The sequence below is a fragment of the Herpailurus yagouaroundi genome, unplaced genomic scaffold, assembly GCF_014898765.1.
Source record: "Herpailurus yagouaroundi ecotype Mexico unplaced genomic scaffold, PumYag 191, whole genome shotgun sequence".
Classification (NCBI taxonomy): Eukaryota; Metazoa; Chordata; class Mammalia; order Carnivora; family Felidae; genus Herpailurus; species Herpailurus yagouaroundi.
In genome coordinates, this window is record NW_024412422.1 from 13,541,391 (window position 1) to 13,558,981 (window position 17,591).

General features: G+C 36.7%; 1 protein-coding gene across 5 annotated transcripts in view; it reads right to left on the reverse strand.

Moving 5' to 3' along the window:
* Positions 1–4,202: 4,202 nt before the first annotated feature.
* Positions 4,203–17,591, reverse strand: part of RSRC2 (arginine and serine rich coiled-coil 2) — an 18,231-nt gene continuing 4,842 nt past the window's right edge. The window contains exons 2-10 of one of the 5 annotated variants that reach the window (XM_040443971.1): positions 16,532–16,575; positions 15,633–15,710; positions 13,859–14,071; positions 12,610–12,813; positions 10,541–10,663; positions 8,205–8,284; positions 6,767–6,999; positions 6,228–6,317; positions 4,203–5,180 (exon numbers count right to left, since the gene is read on the reverse strand). In XM_040443971.1, coding sequence (XP_040299905.1) covers positions 5,001–5,180; positions 6,228–6,317; positions 6,767–6,999; positions 8,205–8,284; positions 10,541–10,663; positions 12,610–12,813; positions 13,859–14,071; positions 15,633–15,640 — 1,131 coding nt within the window. In that variant the 5' untranslated portion in view covers positions 15,641–15,710; positions 16,532–16,575 and the 3' untranslated portion in view covers positions 4,203–5,000. The remainder of the gene's footprint in view (positions 5,181–6,227; positions 6,318–6,766; positions 7,000–8,204; positions 8,285–10,540; positions 10,664–12,609; positions 12,814–13,858; positions 14,072–15,632; positions 15,711–16,531; positions 16,576–17,591) is intronic. The other 4 variants (XM_040443968.1, XM_040443967.1, XM_040443970.1 and 1 more) reach the window with 4 other exon arrangements.

Genomic DNA, 17,591 nt, shown 5'->3' on the forward strand with positions numbered 1-17,591 from the left:
CTGTTGCGGCTTTCGGTGGTTTCTCTAGTTCAATGACTCATTCATTCAATAACATTTATTTACCACGTTCAATGTGCCTGGTACAGGTCCAGAACTTGAGGATGAAGAGTGAGTAAAATAGAGAAGTTCCTGCTCTAGTGGAGCCTCTGTGGGCTAACAAAAGAAACAAAAAAACAACCCTAAATGGCCCCGCCCTTGGAGGTAGATGTTGATGAGTATTCCTCGTTTTTTAAAAATATGTGAAATAAAAAAGTTATAGATATGTAACGATTTACTTTGACAGAATCTGTGAGAATCAGTGAATGGAGCAATTTACGTTTGAACTGAACCATTGTTAGAAAGGCAGAATTGATGGCGAGATTATGGCGGATGGATTTAAGATCATCCTCCTTGGAAGAAATCACATGTGAAATGCAAAAAATGGAGCAAGAGGAGACAAGTACACTAGGTCCGGATTCACAGACCAATTTAAGGTTCCACCAATTTAAGGTTCCTCTCTTTCCACTCCCAAAATTGGGAAGTCATTTCAACATTTTAAACAGGTAGTGTGTTTGTGACCTGCAAATTTTCATTAAAAAAAATTTTTTTTAATGTTTATTCTTGAGAGAGAGTGGACGGAGAAGGGGCAGAGAGACAGGATCCAAAGCGGGCTCCGCGCTAATAGCAGAGAGCCTGATGCGGAAGTCAAACGCATGAAGCATAAGATCATGACCTGAGCCAAAGTTGGAGGCTTAACTTACTGAGCCACCCAGTCACACTGAAAATTTTCATTTTGATAAGATGGTCTTGACTGCATGGTAGAAAAAGGATCAAAGATCCAGCAAAAGTAAAATACTGAGTCTAGCAGATAGATTGATAGATTTTTGTAGTGGGGTAGTGTCGATAGTGGTGGAGAATTGATGTTTAGAAGTAGAAAATGTTAAAGTTTATTTGGGGGGGAGGGAGGGAGTGGAGGGGAGAGAGAGAGAGAGACAGAGAGACAGAGAGAGAGAGAGAGAGAGAGAGTGTGTGTGTGTGTGTGTGTGTGTGTGTGTGTGTGTGTGTGTGTGTGTCAGTGGGGGAGGGGCAGAGAGAGGAAGAGAGAATCCCAAGCAGGCTTCACACAGTCAGCACAGAGCAGGATGTGGGGCTTGAACTCACAAATTGTGAGATCATGACCTGAACCAAGAAATCAAGTCAGATGCTTAACCAATTGAGCTACCCAGGTGCCCCAGAAGTAGAAAATATTTAGAAGATAAAATTAAAGCATCAGAATTGAAAGGTTGGATACAGGAAATGAGAGAAAAGGGGTCATGAATAGTTCTCAGGATTGACTCAAGAAACTGGCTGAGTAAGTAAGTGATCATTTGAGATAGCAATGGATGCGGACCAGGTTTAATAGCAATAAAGGAAGGTATGTGGTACCTTGAGGCAATTTTATTCTCAGAGGCCATAGAGAAGCAACTGGATTGGTGAAGGAAATTTTTCAAGCATTTTGGTTACACATTCTTATTTTGAAGGTAAAATTTGAGCCCCAGTGGAAGAGCAGCTGAATTTTTGAGTAAAGCTCCAAGAAAAAAGTCCGAACTAGAGGTTACCACTTGGCTGGCCCACATTTTCAAGGACAGTAAATATAACTGCGGTAAAGGATGAGATTGCTTAAGGAAGAATACAGTGAGAAGAGTCTACGAGTCTTGGGAGACTCGAAGGACTGGGACTGAGGATGAGACTACAGAAATTGCTGAATGGCTAGAGTGAGAGATCTAGGATGGGTCCAATGGAAATTATATAGATCCTAAAGATTTTTAAGAAATATGTTTTTTAAATGTTTATTTAGAGACAGCTCGAGCAGGGGAGGGGCAGAGAGAGACACACACAGAATCCAAAGCAGGCTCCAGGCTCTGAGCTGTCAGCACAGAGAGCCCAACATGCGACTTGAACCCACAAACTGTGGGATTATGACCTGAGCTGAAGTCAGACGCTTAACTGAGCCACCCAGGTGCCCCTTAAAGATTTAAAGTAATCTCAACACCCAGCATGGAATCAAGTTGCATGCTCTACGGACTGAGCCAGACAGGTATCCCTAGAAATTATATTTAAGTATACACTTCAATCATCATTTGACTTTTGAAACTTTAGCTTGGAATGATCTATAAAACTTGTTTCCATCTCCTTGAACCGATTTACTTCTTCAATGGTACTTTTTTTTTTTTTAATGAAACTGCTTTAAAAAAAAAAAAAAAAAAAAAAGCTTATTTTGAGAGGGAGAGATAGTGTACACAGGAAAGGGGCAGAGAGAGAGGAAGAGAGAATCCCTAGCAGGCTTTGCACTGCCAGCACAGAGCTTGATGCCCGGCTTCAACGCAAACTGTGAGATCATGACCTGAGCTTAAGTTGGACACAACTGACTGAGCCACCCAGGCAGGTACCCCTCCCCATGCTTTTTTAAAGGTATGTTATTTTGAGAGTGTTAAGGACCACACGTGCACAGGGGAAGGGCAGAGGGCGAGAGAGAATCTTCAGCAGGCTCCAGGCCCAGCATGGAGCCCTCAGCGATAAGGGGTTACATCCCCCCAACTGTGAAATCATGATCTGAGTGGAAATCAAATCAGATGCTTCACCGACTGAGCCACCCAGGAACCCCAGTACTTAAGCCTTCTAAGCTTAACGTAATAAAAATCCAGCACTACCCAAGTTGGAAACCTCATCTCTGAATTTGCCTTTTCTTCAACACCCACACACAATTACAAAGTCCTATTCTAACTTCCAAGTTACCCTCAAAGCCAATTGCTCTCACACTGTTCATCGTATCTAGCCCCAAACATTAGTGTAGTCTTTTACTCTGACCTCCCTGCCTAGCTACCACTTGTTTAAAGTATCTCCTGGACAGAAACCTATGTTCCTGTTGATTACAAGGATAAACCCCAACATATCCATCTTTGAGGATATGAAACTCTAAGCAGAGGAACAGCCACTGAAAAGGGGGGGTGGGGGTGGGGGACAGAAGATTAACACATAACAAAACCATTAAGTCTCCCCTAGAACTTCATTCACAATGAATGAAGTTGGATGTTCCCACTCCCCTTCCAGGACTCCCATCAATTATTCAAGTTTAATTATGCGACTTAAAAATTATCTACATGCCTCCCTCTAGATCTGCATTATCCAATATGGTTGTCTCTGGCTACATGGGACTGGCTATTGATAACTGTGTCTAGTCAAAATTGCGATGCGTTAAAATATACACTGGTTTTGAAAAATATGTAAAATCTCAACTAAAGTTACATATTACCTGTCGGGATAGACTAGTTCTATTTGTTTAAATTTGGTTACAATTTTTAAATTACTGCTCTAGTTGAGGGCAGGATGGATCCTATCACTCGTAATGTATGGCCAGCTCCTAAAATATAGAAAAACACAGGACACAGTGTATGCTTTAGTAACCACACTGCCTTCTGTAAGCCCATGAAAATTTCTAATGACATTGATTTGAGAAGATATAGCTAACTTGAAAAATCTGAATTTGTGGGGACTCCATGAAAAAACAAAAACCATGGTACCATTCCCCCAGAAACCTGTCACTCAAGCATGAAGAGCCATTTCTTCATAAAATAATTGTGCTCTGGAAAAGCTAAGCCCTTGACCAAGGTATATTAAAAGTCTTACAGTACAACTACACATTCATCACAAAAACATGCCCAATAAGCAAGTTGACCAGAGTTATGAACTCATTTTAAAAATAAAACCGTTAAAGGGCGCCTGGGCGGCTCAGCCGTTTGAGCGTCTGACTTCGGCTCAGGTCATGATCTCACAGCTGGTGAGTTCGAGCTCCGCATCAGGCTCTGTGCCGACAGCTCGGTCTGGAGCCTGCTTCGGATTCTGTGTCTCCCTCTGTGCCCCTCCCCTGCTCATGCTCTTGTCTCTGTCTCAAAAATAAACATTCAAAAAAAATTAAAAAAAAAAAAAAAGGTGTTAAGTTTTTATCATTAAGCATGCTTCCCTTGTTGTATTGTGCTACTACATTATTGTTTTCCAACGAATTTTTCTAGGGAAAGGTGAAAATTATGACTTTGTAGTAATAAAAGCAAATGAATTACAAGTTCTGTGGTTCTCCCCCTCCACCCCGTTTATGCCCTATTTAATTTAGTGACAAAGTAGTTTTCTAACATTTTAGTGCTAGTGAAGACTTCAAAGGGATAATGAGCAAAGGGTATACCAAGAACTTGTTACAAGGCACTTTATTAAAATAAAAGTGCTTACATCCCTTTAATGTATTAATCTATTTCCTGAATAACATGGAATATTGAACAAATATTATACACCGATTCTGTTCCTTAGAGTAGTAGGAAAACAGTATTAATTTAAGGTTTGTTATTCCTCCCAACTTTTTACATTTTTGCTCACTGTGGTATTGCCTAGAGCATATTTAACTGGTAAAAAAAAAAAAAAAAAGGAATTTCTACCTAGTGTTCTCTAATAGCAATTGCAAAATGCTACAAAACCCATCAAACAAATTCAAATAAGAATTCCAGGTAACTTAAATTAACACCAGTTTTGAGAAAACCATTTTTATTATCATCACCACCCAGCTTATTTGTGCTGGATTATGTACCAAATGGCCAGATCTTCTAAAGAACATCTACATAACATTTCTTTCATGTTTCAAGAGATGAAAATAACTGTACAAGGTTAAGTACAAAAGTACACAAGACAGCGGACACGAAATATCCATGTATGAGATTTTATCCCACCTGCAGCTTTTATATATTTGAAAAGTAGAATTCATGAACTAAAAAATATTGTCCTTCTATAGTCCTGTCAAGTTTAATGGAAGTGTGTTTAACCTGATTACAACACTAACACCAGTATCACTGATCTGATATTTACAAAAAATCGTATTTTTCAATAAATTAAAGTCAATGCAACACCCATGCAAGCTAGAATGCTAGCTGTTTGGTGAACAAGGACCTGACATCAGAACCAGAAGTCTATAAAGTCCCAAACAGTAGGTCTGATCTTTTTCAAACTGCATCCATTCCTCGCATTGATGATGTGAAACCCAATCCCATTCCTCTTTGTGTGTGGGTCTGTGATCTTGCCATTTCATACTGAGCATCTAGATTTCTAAATACTTCTTCCTGTTGCTTCAAAGTCTTGTAACTTTCTTCATCAACTGAGCTACATCCAGCTTCATCTTCGCTCTAAACATCAGATAAAAAATATATTGTTAAAATTAACACAGATGAGAAAAAAGGTTTTTCTCACTTGACAGTACTTAGGATAAATCACATTTTTTAGGATATGGATTTGACCTTATTTAGCTCCCATTCATCCATTTAGCATGTATGAAGTACAAGGCAATGTTCTAAGTATTGGGAAGGACCAGGAGATATGCTATTTTAAAAAGGCAGGTGAAGAGTGCCTGGGTGGCTCAGTCAGTTAAGCATCCGACTTCGGTTCAGGTCATGATCTCATGGCTTGTCAATAGGAACCCTACGCTGGGCTCTGTGCTGACAGCTCAGTCTGCAAACTGCTTCGGATTCTGTGTCTCCCTCTTGCTCTCTGCCCCTCCCCCACTCATGCTCTGTCTCAAAATAAACATTGAAAAATTAAAAAAAAAAAAGAAAAAAAAAGCAGGTGAGACAGGACTATAAAGAAGTTGACATGTGAGCAGAAACCAAGAATGATGCAGGGACCTGAGGGAAGAAAAGGACAGGGAAAGCTAGCAGCAGCTGCAAAGGTCCTCTGGCATTGTTCCAAAACAGCCAGTTCAGTGCAGCTTGCTTTAAGCCAAATATCCTTTCGATGAAAAAACACATTCCCTTAAGTAATAATACCTGAGCATTTGTGAATTTTTCCCAATTGTTATATTAAATCTAATACTGGACCTGTACATTTACACTTTACTCAGGGAAAAAAAAATCTAAATAAAAACTTGAAACAAAAAAATCTGTCTTCATTTAAAAAAACTCCCTGGAAACTTTATTTACTAAGTAAAGCTTACAATCTTAAAAATGGTTCATCTAAGGTATAAGCAAGTTATAATCAACATGTTAATTTAAATTGAATAATTTGTATTGTCAACTAACTAGTGATAACATAATTCTGTGAAATTAATCTGAAGAACATTAACAAGAAAGCATCAGAAAGAACCCAAAGTTGACACATTATGAAATAACTTTTAGATGGAGGAACAATGTTAACTTGAAAACGTTAATATGAATTTTAATTCCAACCATGTAACTCACCTTAATACCCATTAGTTTCCTGAACTTGACATTTTGGTCCTTGTTTCCAAAATTCAATTTTTCCCATATTTCAGCAGACTGGGATTTGTCCTGTTAAGAAACACTCAACTTTTAGAATACATAAAATTTAGGTTCTCTTTTATCAGGTTACTAAATCTCTCTGTAAAAGAAACAACAGCATTTATGGCATTCTACCAATGGAGTTTATCATTATCATTATTTTAAGGTTCCTATTACAATGTAATGAAACAAAGAAATAGAAGTACTTCACATTATATCCTTCATGGAAAAAACTTAAGCTAAGAAGCAGCTTCTTCACCCATTATAAATTTACAGGAATACTGTTTTTTTGTTTTTGTTTTTTCCTAAAACTGGACTTAGATCATGCTTTTTCCAAAATTAAGTAACTGTGGTAAATTAAACTATTCCAATCAGGTTTGCAGAATAATAAACCCAAACCAATCCTTTCCAATCCACTGTTGCTCTAAACAACTACTTATTAGGTATAAATGACAATAAAGAGGAATTAAAGAACTTACCCCTTCTTTCTTGCCCTGCCAAAGCATTTTCCTTTTTTTCTCTTGTTCAGCAAATTTCATTGGATTCACAGCTGCTGGGTTGTAATAGCTAGGTACAGCTATTCCGGTCTCTGCCAAAGCTTTAGCCTGCAGGGCAGCCATCTGAGCTGCCATAGCTATCTGAGGGGTAACTTGCGTTCCTGATGCCAACAAGGCAGCAACATTGAGAACAGAACCTCCGGTGGCTGCAGCTGCTGAAGAGAAGGGAAGTACAGATTTCTAGACTAAGCAAAGCAAACCTCCTAATTTACAGCAGTGCGTTTACATGTAAGAACTAATCTACAAAAAGGCAGAATATTTTCACCAAAATAAGGAAATGCATGTTAGTTTATAAAGCAGTTAACAGTTTAATAAAAATTTACTGGACGTACTTATAAGATTTCCTGGATGTGATCCTTTATACATACTTTACGTATCTGAAAATAGTAAGGATTCTACAAACAGTAAAAAGATTCATGATTTCAATGAAAATGAACTATGGTGCTTGTAGCTAACTTGTAACACAATAAAAACAGCCCAACATGGGGCTCGAACTCAGGAACCGTGAGATGACCTGAGCTGAAGTCAGATGCTGAACTAAGCCACCCAGGCACCCCTAAAACCTTTCATTTTTACAGTCTTTAAGCTTACAAAAGGACTTAAGACATTTATTTGATCTTAAACGAGTATTTAAGATATTAAGGAAGACACACGTACAACAAATACTAAGCCCAAGTCCTATAAAGGTTAAATGCCATGCCTGGTGTTTCCATTTTAAGTGGTTGATTCAGGAACTGCATCAATTTTCTGTGAACAGACTGTTCTAAGTATTTTTCTGCCAGTCCAGGATATAAGCTTAAAAAGTTCTCTCCATTACTAATATCATGGCAATCCAGTTATGAAAGTTTTGAGGAAAATAACAATTTGTACAATTTTAGATAATTTCAAGCACCACCAATTAACTAGAAATGTCAACAAAAAAACACCTTCCAGATTACATTCCATACAATTCAACAAGCACTCTCTGATCATCTTCAATCAGGCAATGTTTGTGTTATGTCGAAAGTCTTGATTTCTTATCCAGGTTTAGCCATTTTATTAAACTGCATTTTCTCAAAAATCATGACTAAAAGACGTGCAGTACGGCTAAAGTTTAAACAAGAACAGTGACTATTCACTTGCCAAAATTACGTCCATCAACTAATTAAGAAACATATATGCACAAAGAAATTATGAGGTATGAAAGTTAACATCAAAAAGTTGTCCACATTTCAGTAACATTAACCAAAACAAAGAAAGGTTTACTGTGCACTGCTGGCTAGCAAAGATCATGGGTGATTTGCTTCCATTATTTTTCTGAATTTTTCAAATTTTCTATAAGGAAATGCCATACACTTCCATAATAAAGAAAATAAATTACCTGCAGCTATTTCTTGTTGTTTTTGTTTTTCAACCATTTCTTTTTCTCGCTGTTCTTGTAATTTCTTTGCCCTTTCCAACCTGTCAATAACAATTGCATTGAATTTAAAATAACGTTCAATATAAAACCATTATTTATCTTTGTACTTCTCCACATGTACAGACAATATAGAATTTTAAATTAAATTTAACACATTGGTATCTGAATATGGGAAAAAAAAAAGCATTCGTTCTTAACATATCAGCCAGTTAAAAGAACTATTTCAGTACTTGTTTTAAACATTTTTAAATTCACAGAATAACCAAAAACTGGAATAGTTTTTACACACAGTTCTCACGGAGAGTATTTTGAAAAAATAAAAATTATTCAGTCTTGAACTGGAAACATGAAACATAAATAAATTCATCTCCAAATGAAAGAAAAACAGGTTCTGGTTCACTCTAAATTCACTAATACATATACTAAACATACTGTCAAGCCAATATCTATTTCTTATATAGCAAGTTGTAAGTAATACCATCTTCATGAGTTCCTGAAAGAGAAGCCTCTTTTCTTCAAAGGATTACTGATTTCCCAATCACAAGTTAAAAGCCACCCCTTCCTCCTTCAATTTGGTATAAAAGGACAAAAATTAGGGAAAAGATTTTGTTTTGGGGTACTACAAGTAGTAAAATACAGTGATAGCAAATGGGCATTCACTTTAACAATTGCTAAAATTTACATTACATGAATATAACAATCTATAATTTTATTCCCATTTATTGATCACATATGCAACAAAGAAACAGTACAGACTTGATTTTGTCCTTGGGGATAAAAGTTTCTGATTAGGGATAACATTTTTTTTTTTTTTTTTTTAATAAGGTCTTTTTTTTTTCGTTTATTTATTTTTGGGACAGAGAGAGACAGAGCATGAACGGGGGAGGGGCAGAGAGAGAGGGAGACACAGAATCGGAAACAGGCTCCAGGCTCTGAGCCATCAGCCCAGAGCCCGATGCGGGGCTCGAACTCACGGACCGTGAGATCGTGACCTGGCTCAAGTCGGACGCTTAACCGACTGCGCCACCCAGGCGCCCCAGATTAGGGATAACATTAAAATGTTGGTCCACATATGTGAAAAATATTTTCAAATGAGTTTAAAAATTTCGTCCTTATTTTTTTAAAAAAGGAACAACAACGGTCTACATACTACAGTTTCTTATTAACCAAAAATTTCCCTTCAAACTTCAAATTAGCCAAAGAGCAATCTGGTATTCTGAAAAAAGTTATTTCATATAAATTTATCTGAAAATCACTAAGCAGATTATTTACGTCAAAATAGTTTTAGATGCTAGAAACAGCTTCAAAAGTAATAAAAGCCCCAAATTAGAACACACCCAACTTAATAAGAATACAGGGCTTAAAAAATACTGGCCAGGCTTAATCGGCTATTCTTTATAGATTAGTTCAATACTGTTCTAAATTACTTCTTAATTTTGTTGATTTTAGTTTCAGGAAGAAAATATAATTGACTATTATTGGTTGCATATTTAAAATGGCCATTGCAGGTTGGAATTAACACCATTCACTAAGGTGAATGGAATGAAGAAGGGGCGAGCTCACACCTTTGCTGCTGCTGCTGTTCAGCTGGAGTTTCTGCCAGGCTGGGTTCACAGGGCAGCAGCCCATCAGGTTACATTGTGATAACTGTATTTTTGTAATGAAAAAAAAAATACAAACTCAATTTCATAAGGAAAAAAAACCCAAATCAAAAGTATAGTTTTCAGAATATGGGAAAACCTGCAAACAAGCACTTGGATTTTACTTTACTTCTTCCCTCTCTCTATAAGGCAGTTCTTTCAATGATTTTGCACGCTTTGGCCAGACAGCCCTACTGTGTGTCATCCCACAATTATCAGAACATCTTTGACATTATTTCAGAATTAAACCATACAACAATCTCATGCTATCAGCAGTAAAATTTACAAGATCAAATAAATCACCTTGCAATGTTAAGCAATTTCAGAGGCGAAATTTAAGAGTTTTTAAGTTTCAATTGCAAACCAAAAGTATTTATAAGCCTAAATTTGAGAAAAATGAAACAGTTAATCACGAAGGGAAAAAAAACAAACTGTTGCAGACATTGTAATCTCTCCAGTTGGACAAACTGGTAAATGTTTAAAATGAGAATTAACAAATTACTTACTTATTAGTTCTACATCACAGAGCTGGCACAATAGCATAGCTAGATTTAATCATTTAACTTATACTCTGAAACCATTCACTTTGTCCACACAATTGAGTATCTACTTCCAGTTGAAAAAAATGAAAAACACATCAATAGAAAACATACGAACCTCCTAGCTAAAGCTTCTTGTGCATCCATTGCTGTGTTTCTGCCTCTGAAGGGAGGTGGACTGGGAGTTCGGCTTAAACTTCTGCTAAATCTTCTTGGTTTTTCAATTCTCTTCTTTCTATCTCTGTGATAAATCATATTTCACATGTTGCAATACAGCCAAGTAATAATAATTACCTCACTTAATCAAAACCAATTATATTTACATGGGTACCAAACAGTAGATAATATACTTCAAACCCTTTCCTCTCCACCTCTGCCCTACAGCTTCCACAAGGTATCAAGGTTCCTTGAACGTGCTGCTAGTTTTCTGCAAGTTTATTTAACCATCCCAGTTACAGACATTTAGAATGTTTCCAGTCTTTTGCTCTTACAGTGTTACAAAGATAGACTTTATACTGTTATTTTATGTTTACATAGGTGAATATATAGGATAAATCCCTAGTAGCAAGATCCATAGTTTAAATGTTCCTAGTATTTTAATCTACAATGAATTAGTCCATAAATGTTAAAAATCCAAAGCACGTTATCAGAACAAAAGAATTAGGAAAATTAAAGATTAAAAATAAAACAAAAAACAGGCAGCAGAGTGGAGTAACAGTGGCCAAAACTAGAATTGCCATTAAAAAAAAAAAAAAAGCTAGAAATGCCATAAATAATGGCCTGTATTGTCCAAATGGAGAATAAAAATTATGGTAGTTAATGGTGAAATGCATTTACCCTAAATTCACTAAAACTCATAACTGGTAAAGTTCAAATTAGTAACCTATTACAAACTAAAACTACTGATATACTGGAATGCCTGGGTAGCTCAGCTGGTTAAGCATCCAACTTCAGCTCAGATTTCACAGCTTGGGAATTTCAGCCCCATATCTGGCTCTGTGCTGACAGCTAGGAGCCTGGATCCTGCTTAGGGTTCTGTGTCTCCCTCTCTCTCTGCCCCTCCCTTGCTTGTGTTCTCTTTCTCTCTCTCTCAAAAATAAACATACATTAAAAAAAAAAAGCTGATATAGTGATCAAAAGTGATAAACCAACTTACTGTAATAAGCACAGTCTACTTTTACCTGTATTTCAGTCTTAACAGACTAACTTGAGCAGTAGGCTAACAAAAAAGCTTTTCTATTACTTTAACATCAGGACCTCTGCATATACATACGCTATTAATAACCGCCTTATGTAAATATAATTATAAATACATCCTCTGAATATTTACATTTTTTCTCTTGTGCTTTAAAATTTTTTTTTCTATTTTATTTTAGAGAAAATGGGGGGAGGGGCAGAGGGAGAGAATCCCAAGCAGGTTCCATGCTCAGCATGGAGCTGATGCTGGGATTGATCCCAAGACCGTGGGATCATGACCTGAGCCAATATCAAGAGTCAGGATGCTCACGTGACTGAGCCACCCAGGTGGCCCTTCTCTTATTTCACTTCCTGTCTCAACAAATTAAAGCCTCCCCTCAAACAAGTCAGGTTTGAATAAGCTCATCTTTCTGAATGTCTGAGATAGCATATAGAGTGTGGTGGGTTAAGCACTCGTATTCAGACACACTTGGGACTTGGTCCTGACAGTACTATTTAATAACTGTATCATTTGAGGCTTCCTAGACAAGTTACTTAAGGTTAAGTCCAATGGTCTGAATTCACAAAACAATTGTTTTGCTACTATGATTTTAATGGGACTATTCCTACCTACACTTCAGAGTATCTGATTAAATAAGTATATGTAAGAATGCTATGCAAATGTTCAGGTTTGTTCTTTATTGGTCAGAATGTGATAAAAAAAAATTTTTTTAAAGTTTATTTATTTTCATAGAGATGGAGACAATCTCCCGCAGTAATGGTGGGGAGCCCAACATGGGGCTTGAACCCATGAACCACGAGATCATGACCTGAGCTGAAACCAAGACTCAGATGCTTAACCAAGTGAGCCATGCAGGCGCCCCATGATCAATATATTTTATAACTCTAAATAAAATTCTGATCCACAATTTTGATGTTTTCATAGTGAGAGAAGATGAACAGACCCTGTGAGGGACCTATCTAATTTTATTCATGATCATGACTACTTACCGACTTCTACTCCTTGTCCTACTCCTGCTTCTGCTTCTATGCCTGTGTCTTGATCTTGAACGGGATCGAGATCGGATCCGACGTTTTCTTTCCCGGCTTCTGGATCTTGATTTCTTCCTCTCTCTGCTTCTGGATCTTGACTTCTTCCGCTCCCTACTCCTGGATCGAGACTTCTTCCGCTCTCTGCTTCTACTACGATGACGCCTAAAAATAAAGCCCACAAATTTGTAGTTACTTACAGATGTATCTTTTCAAACTACAGACATTATGAATTATCTACCGTGTGTGCTGTCAAATCAGGCTATAAACTACTCTGTATTGTATATAGAAAGGATAATTGAAGCTTTTAATGAAGGAAGTTATAACAAATGGGCCTTTATTCTTATTTGATGATGCCTCAGAGGAAACACAGTAAAGCTGTAACATGCCAAAAATGCAATGCATCCTACCCCAACTTAATATTCTGTTTAATAGTTTAAAGTCTACTATTGCCTCATCGGAGTATTTATGCAACTTAAAGATGACAAGTTAATCTATTACTGAAAAATTTTGACCCAGTTTGATACCACCTATTTCCACAAACTCCAAACATGATGTTAAACACTGCTTCTTAAAGCAAAATTCCCACAAAATTTCAGCCATGACCCAGTCTCTAAAAAAAACCTTTTCACCTATACCACATAGTATCAGCAAATTCTACACCAACAATGTAAAAGGATTTTATTGGCTTAAACATAGTTCAGCTATGTAACTTTTTAACTACAAGAAACAGATAAATTACAAAGTTAAAAACAAACAAACAAACAAAAAAAGCACTTCACTAACTGAATGTGTGAATCATCCTTTACCCCCCAGTCTTGGACACCATTTTTGCCTTTATCTGGTAACAATGTCCCAAAGATTTCGGCAACTAATGGACATCAGTAAGCAAGAGAATAGGTCAAGTTAGCAAACACATGTATTTTCTTCTCCTTTCATATTTTGAGAGAGAGCACACATACGTGTGAGAATCCCCAAGTAGGCTCCTCCCTGTTAGTGCAGAGCCTGACGTGGGGTTCAAACTCACTAACCATGAGATCATGATCTGAGCTAAAATCAAGAGTTGCTCAACTGACCAAGTCACCCAGATGCCCCACCAAATATATGTATTTTCTAATTAAGACTGTTTGGGTATTGCTGGATTAATGAGAAGCTTTCCATAACATAGCTCTGCGGATGGCAGTCACTTATAAGTGCCCAAACTACTTACCTTTCACGAGACCTAGATCTTGAGTGACTTCTGCCTCTTGATGACTTTCTTTCTTTGCGTTTGTGTCTGTCCTCGCCATTTTCAGATGAATTTAGTCGTTCTCTTCCTTTATCAGAAGAATGTTCTTTGTCATTATGTTCCTCAGACTTGTGTTTCTTAGATGATTTATCTTTGGATTCATGTCTTCTTGCCTGTTTTAAGAAGAAGTTGGTTCTTTCAGGAAAATAGTGCAACAAAGAGAGTTAGTATGGGTATCAGTAGACAAAAATGTTGAGATGCAACATTAGTAACCTTAGGAGTGTGTGGCAAATAAAAAAAATGATCTAGTTTCACATCACCCAATGTTGCAGATGAGTACTACTAATCTTTGTCTTTATAAATCCCCCAAATGCAGTTTCCTCCCCAAATTAACACAATTAAAACAATGATTTTCAATGTTGAAATAATATTGAAAAACCATCATTATCAGAAAAAAGAATTCCCTGATGTTTCCTTTTTTTTTTATCTAAAAGAGTAAGGGAGATACACATCAAAGCTTTCAAAATTTTCCAATAAACCTTTTAGAGAAACAAACCACATACACATATATACATCAACTTCTAAAACCAGAGTACATATTATTTACGTTTAAAAACAGTAACAAAGATGATCAGGACACAAAGAAATGCACTAGAAAACGCATTTCAATTAGGGCTAAATAAGATTAATCTTACTAATTATTAGTATTTTCTGCAATTTAAGTTACTTTACGCAGAGTTGAAGTGTCCTTTTTAAAGCTATACTGCCACATTCTCTCTAAAAGACGGCTCTTGATTTTTCTCCCAATGTCTAAACTGTGATGCAATCACTTTTCATCTTGCAATATCCCAACGGGCTTGGAGTTCTATTACATTTCATGTACCTAGGGTAGAAAATGGCAACCGTATCTGTTTTAATTTTTACAAAATCAAACTAGGCATAATATAATTAATCCCTACACCATTATACAATACCTACTTTCCCCATACTCTGAAAGATTTAAAACCAAGGCTTTTGCTTTCACAAAATATGCATTCAGAGACTGAGCTAAAATTAATTGCATGATCAAGTCTCCATCCTACACTCACACACCAAATTAGGAAGTGATAAACATTAGATCTCCTCACATTAAGTTGTCAAACCCATCTTTTAGGTAAGGCTTAAAATCCCATACATCTCAGAATCACAATTTTAAAGCTGGAAGGAAATTCAGATGGTCTAAATTCCCCTTACTGTAAGTATGACTGTACTAAGATCTAATGTCACAAAGCTACATGGCAGCAGCTGAACCCAGACCCCATGTTCTTCTGATGCCCAGGACACTGCTTTTCTACCACAACAGGACACTTATCTCATGTTTCCCAAACAGGCCATAGCATGTTTCTTTCCACTCAAGATTAACTTTTCTTAAAAACAAAAAACTTGGCCAAACATTTTGGAACATGCATGACATATCTGAAAAGAATCATAGTAAGTTAATATTTTGCAGAAAAACAAGAGACCTGGAGACACACCTAAATTTTACTTTCATTGCCAGTTCTCTATAATATGAACTTATAAAAGTTATTTCCTTGATTTTGCCATATAGTGGCAAACTGGAAAAGCTTTAAATGGTTCAACTTCCAAAGGTTTTAGAGTTTATTTCAATCCAGGTTTCCAAACACAACATTACTATTAAAAAAAAAAAAACATTAAAACCCTTAACTGATTTAAGATATACTTAAGGGAAATAGGAGTTTGAATGACTAATAGTTACCTTATCATGAAGTAGGCTTATTATTTTGCTATCTGAGTCTGCAGCGTCTTCAGTTCAGTCTCTTCGCGCATTAGCACGCTGAGTATGATTTATTATAGAAATGTTATCATGTGAGCTAAACAAAATAGTCATTTTCACAAAAACTCTCCTAAATTAAAAATTTAACAGAGCTTCCATTAGGGGAAGAGGTGAAGTCCCTGCCCACGTTTTTTCTTTTTTTTTTTAGGAGTCCCTTGCCCAGCCCCCATAAGATTCTTCTCCTCCCTTTTTGGCTCCTACTTCTGTTCTTCCTTGTTGGCTCATCCCTGGTCTTCTCAGGTGGGCGAGCAAGTTAACTCCTCTGCAATACAGCTGCTGTCTTTTTTCCTCAAGTTTTGCTGTCACCGCCACCTTTCCAGCTGTCCGTCACAGACCCTTTTACTTCAAAATTCAAAACTACTTTTAGGGAAATTGAACTGGTTTGCTAATGAAAAGAGGACTCTCGTTACCTTCCATAAAGAAAAAGTAGCCCACGGATCTCTAGGATATTGCTACTTAAAGATGATTGCTATTTAAAAATCCTGAGCAGTCGTCAGGCATAAGGAGACTCGGGACCTCAGATTAATGGAAGCTCTGTGTGACAGGCCTAAAAAAACCAATTATAATCTTCATATGAAATTTTTATTGTGAATATTTTCACAACATAATAAAATTAATAATTTTTGAATGAACTTTTCATATAAACAACTATCTTCTTGAACAATGATGAATCCATATCATGCTTATTTTATAACCCAATTAACCTTTTAAATTTCAAGTTTTGGTACTTACCTTGATGAAATCATATATTCACACAAACATTTCTACCAGATATTTTACAAGAATTTTAAAGTGCCTATTCACTACAAAGTGTTAATTACCTCTTTGCTTCTGCTCCGGCTCCTGTGTTTTCTTCCTTCATTATCTGTAAACACATACAAAAGTTCACCATAAACAAAGATACAGAAATATCTCAAAAGCAAATTCTAATAGTTAGGTAAAAGACAATTTCCAGTCCTTCTTCCCCAGCCTTTTTAAAGTAGGCTTCATGCCTTGCGTGGAGCCCAACGTGGGGCTTAAACTCACCAACCTGAGATCAAGAGTCAGACCCTTAACAGACTCTAGCCCATTTTGCTTAATTAAAATTCTACTTACTAACTTTCAAAGACTATTTTTTTATGGCAAGGTGGGATTATTCTAGTTAAAACTGTATGTATTTGAAACAAATCAAGCCATCTGTACAAACCAGATATAACCGAGAGTAAGCAAAAAAAAGAAAACAAAACCACACAAAAAAAACCCTCCATGACAAGTCAAAAACAGGTATTGTCTTTCAGTTTGTCACAGACTCTTAATTTACAAAACATTCTGACTACCCCATCTTGTTTTCCAGTCCACAGAAAATTTATAAAAGGGCTTAACAGAGGTACACAAGAAAAACAAAACAAGAATGCAAAAAAAGAAACAGGTTGAACTATATCTGGCTTAAGTGGTGAGAAGGGTGCTATAGTTTAGAATAATTTCCATTCAAAACTGATTTTAATACTGTACAGTTTCAAATATATACGTAAAAATATATATCTGAACTATCTCATAGGTAATTATCTGTGGGCACAGAGGATAAATAACTAGAGCTCAGGTCTTAAAATTCTCTTAACTCATTACCATTCTACTTTTCACTTAACCTCATTATATAGCAGTACTAGTTAAAAAAATACAGGGGCGCCTGGGTGGCGCAGTCGGTTAAGCGTCCAACTTCAGCCAGGTCACGATCTCGCGGTCCGTGAGTTCGAGCCCCGCGTCAGGCTCTGGGCTGATGGCTCGGAGCCTGGAGCCTGTTTCCAATTCTGTGTCTCCCTCTCTCTCTGCCCCTCCCCCGTTCCTGCTCTCTCTGTCCCAAAAATAAATTAAAAAAAAAAAAAAAAAAAAAAAAAAAAAAAA